Source organism: Austrofundulus limnaeus, unplaced genomic scaffold, assembly GCF_001266775.1.
Source record: "Austrofundulus limnaeus strain Quisiro unplaced genomic scaffold, Austrofundulus_limnaeus-1.0 Scaffold643, whole genome shotgun sequence".
Taxonomy (NCBI): Eukaryota; Metazoa; Chordata; class Actinopteri; order Cyprinodontiformes; family Rivulidae; genus Austrofundulus; species Austrofundulus limnaeus.
The window spans coordinates 74,912-78,326 of NW_013953045.1; the positions used below are offsets into that span (position 1 = coordinate 74,912).

The following is a 3,415-nucleotide window of genomic DNA, read 5'->3' on the forward strand; positions in this document are numbered from 1 at the left end:
CATTAGCACCTCTAGTAATATATTTACTGAGAAAAATGGTGACGTGTTCAATACTTATTTTACCCGCTGTATAAAAAATATTTTAAATGTAATAATATACATTTAAAGGTAGCGCAATTGTGTTTGCTGCATGACCGGTTTCACCTGTTCCCCCATGTTTGTCTTGTATGTCTTCTTGAATGGGTGTTTCTTAACTGCCCCCTCCCCCCTTCCCTGAATGTACAGCACCTTGTGAATTTATTTCTGTGAAAGGCGCTATATAAATAAAACTTTAATTTACATTTAAAAACAGAAGAATGGTGATACCTGATTTTAGGACTGCTGTGCTTGAAAAACTGCAGGAATTTGGGGATCATGATGTTAAGAGGACGATCCAGCAAGTCACTGTCCAGGATCTCTGCGGAGTCTTCACAGATCTTCTGCAGTGCTCCGAAAGCTCCCTGAAGACAAGAAAATATTAAAAAAAAAACTGAGATGCAGCAGAAATTTTAACCATGACCTTCAGGTGGGTTAGACTGCAGCTCTGGGCTGTTCAGATGGAACAGATTACAGTTTCTAGTGAACGTTTTGATTTGCCTCGACATCCTGCTGTCTTTAGCAACAAATATACACAACATCTTCAATTATCACCTCTCTGCGGTCAACAGATGTGACTCATGTTTACATTAAAAAAACATCTTCTCATTCACATTGTTAGCTCTCACAGACAGACAGACACAACGTCCAATATTATCTGCTTTACAGATGCTTAGTATGCATGATCACAGTGTTCTGCAGATTCAGTGTCACTTTAAAAAAATGCAGCCTGGAAAGCAAAAAAGCAGCTCAGACACTGTGTGAAACGTGTTTCCATGGAAACCAATCCCACGGCAGCATTCCCTTTAGATGACAGACACCGAGCCGTATCAAAAAAAAAAAAACGTGAAGGAAAAAAATAAGACAAGGAGGAGTCAAGGTCATGGATGCTGAGAATATTAGAAGAAATGTTCCCTAATATTTGAATACTGAAAGGAAATCTAGGAAAGGCAACATCGTTAAAGTTCAGCAAGAAGATAAAATATGAATTTGAGACTTCAGCTAATAAGATATTAGCTGATTATTCCAACCCTATCTGTGAGGACAGCAGACAGAAACATATTGCTTCATCATATGTCCTATATGAAAATCTAAAGAGAAAAAAAATGCTCTCTGTGTCATGAGAACATAAACATTGAGTGCCTGAGTGTGAGAAGAGTGATCCTGAACACCTCAAGGTCATTCATCACAGGAAGGAAGTCATGCAGGTGACAGAGTTAGGAGGAAGGATTTTATTCTGTGCTGGAAACATTAATATCAAGTTTAGAACTGAGATGACCGAAAAAAAAAAAAAATATATATATATATACACACACAACTCTTAGTTTTATGTGACGGAAAGGGGCTTCTTTTGTAAATACGTTAGCAAAAACCTATAATGAAAAGTTCCCAGACTGCTTATAGATTTATCTCTTGAGCAAATATATATTTTTTACAAATCACATCGGCAATTTTCTCAGCTTTAATTTAAGCCATATTTTATAGAAATCGGATAAGAAATGAGGGTGCTATGAATATTTTTGTGACAGATTGACGCTCATCCCACATTGAAACTCTACTGTTTTGTTGAGATGACTCAATGCATAGCAATGGCTCCTATGACGGCACGTCGCTAGCTATTGCGGCTATAGGCAATGTCCAAGCCAGTAATACAGATCAATGGTCTCACCATCACGTCAGCAAGATCTGTTGTCTAAGATCTTATTGAGCATAACCAGACCTTAAGCTTAAAATTCTGTAATTAAAGGCAGTGGGTGATGTTCAATCCTTCATGGGAATTAGTTCCTTTAAAAAATAAATCAATCTGACCATGACAACACAACTGCAATAACTTGCCAGCTGTCATTTATCAGAACAGTAAAAGTGCTCAGGTTGCCTTTCCTGAACATCACACTTGGCATCTAACACACCTGCTGGCTATGTTTTATAGAGCAGACGGAGAAGTGTGAAGTATTTACACACGATCATAAAGTCTTCCACCAACCAATGATCTTTAATCACAAATAAGCTACAGCGATGACATGAAACTTTCAGTGCTTTGAAGTGGTTCAAACCAGGCTGACATCAAATGGCAACAATCTAATCCAGCATTTTACGCTTCAAACTTTTTTTTTTCATCACAGCATCTGAGGATTTTGATCAGAGTCGTTTAGTTGAGCTTTGGGAAAGTGTTGAGGATCTTTAACTTTACGTCACACGGAGCACGTTTACTAAACTGACCAAGGCCGGCAAACGTTTGTCACTGCTTAAATTTCAAAGCACATATAACTCAAACTATACTCTGACTGTCAACAAATAGATGCCTCAAATAGATAAGTCCTAGAAGCCGTGGCAGCATGAATTATTTATAGAAGTCAGTGATGGTCAGCAAACTGTCCAGCTGTGAAAAACAGACACTTCCTGTCTAATATATTTAGGAGAAGCAGAGAGAAATCCTCCTGCTTTGTGCAAATCAAATTATATGCAAATTATAACATTTTCTAAAGCAACAGTAGTGACCAGAGAGCGCATGACTCTGAGTAAATCTGCAAGAAAAAAAAGAGCAGAATAAAATAAAATTTAAACCTTTTTTTTCCTTGGTAGAGCAGTAAAATTAACCAAGAATAACAAACTGACAACACCCAAAAAAACAAGATTTCAATATTAATTACGTGTGTTTGTCAATATGAACGGGAGCAGAAATGTTTGTCTTTCTGGACATGTTTGATATTTCCGTTAATTTTGAGCTCAATATCTGTAAAACGGAATGAATAAAGATTATTTTATTTTGTAAAGAACTGTGGTTATCTTGAATTAGGTTGGCTTCAAAAGTTACTTAGTTGTTGTAAACAACAATGATGTCTTTTTTCAGAGTTTTATTAAAATTTATTCCATGGCCGTGAGATATTTTGTCAACATAAGGACATATTTGACTCCAAGAGGTAATAGCAAAGTTTTAAAAAAAGATCTTGTGCAATCTGGGAGCACTCATTCATACAGACAGATAAAAACATTATCACCTGCCTCCTGGAAGCAGGTGATAATTATTGTCCTTGTTGTTTTTAACCTTATAAAGGTATTTTGAATTTAAAAAAATCACATTTATTATAACAGTTTAAATAAAAAAATGTTCAATAAATCTTTTAAACCAGTCATCTCTAATTAAAAATGTACTCGTTTGGCTTCAGTTTCATCATCGTTGTTGTCTCCAGCAGCAACTTAACCATCTTCAAAATCAAACTCTAAGAAGCTTTCCAGACTCCAAGCTGCTTTTCAAAAATGTAGCAGCTTCACTGAAGGGTTTTTAGTGTTCACACACACACACACACACACACACACACACACACACACACACACACAC

General features: G+C 36.5%; 1 protein-coding gene across 4 annotated transcripts in view; it reads right to left on the reverse strand.

Moving 5' to 3' along the window:
• The window catches only part of LOC106531499 (transportin-1), a 52,757-nt gene that overhangs the window by 33,615 nt on the left and 15,727 nt on the right, over positions 1-3,415 (reverse strand). For all 4 annotated transcript variants that reach the window (XR_001311923.1, XM_014027378.1, XM_014027377.1 and 1 more), the window contains exon 6: positions 307-440. Coding sequence is in view for 3 of the 4 variants with exons in the window: in XM_014027378.1 (XP_013882832.1) it covers positions 307-440 (134 nt within the window). In the remaining variant the exon portion in view is untranslated. The remainder of the gene's footprint in view (positions 1-306; positions 441-3,415) is intronic.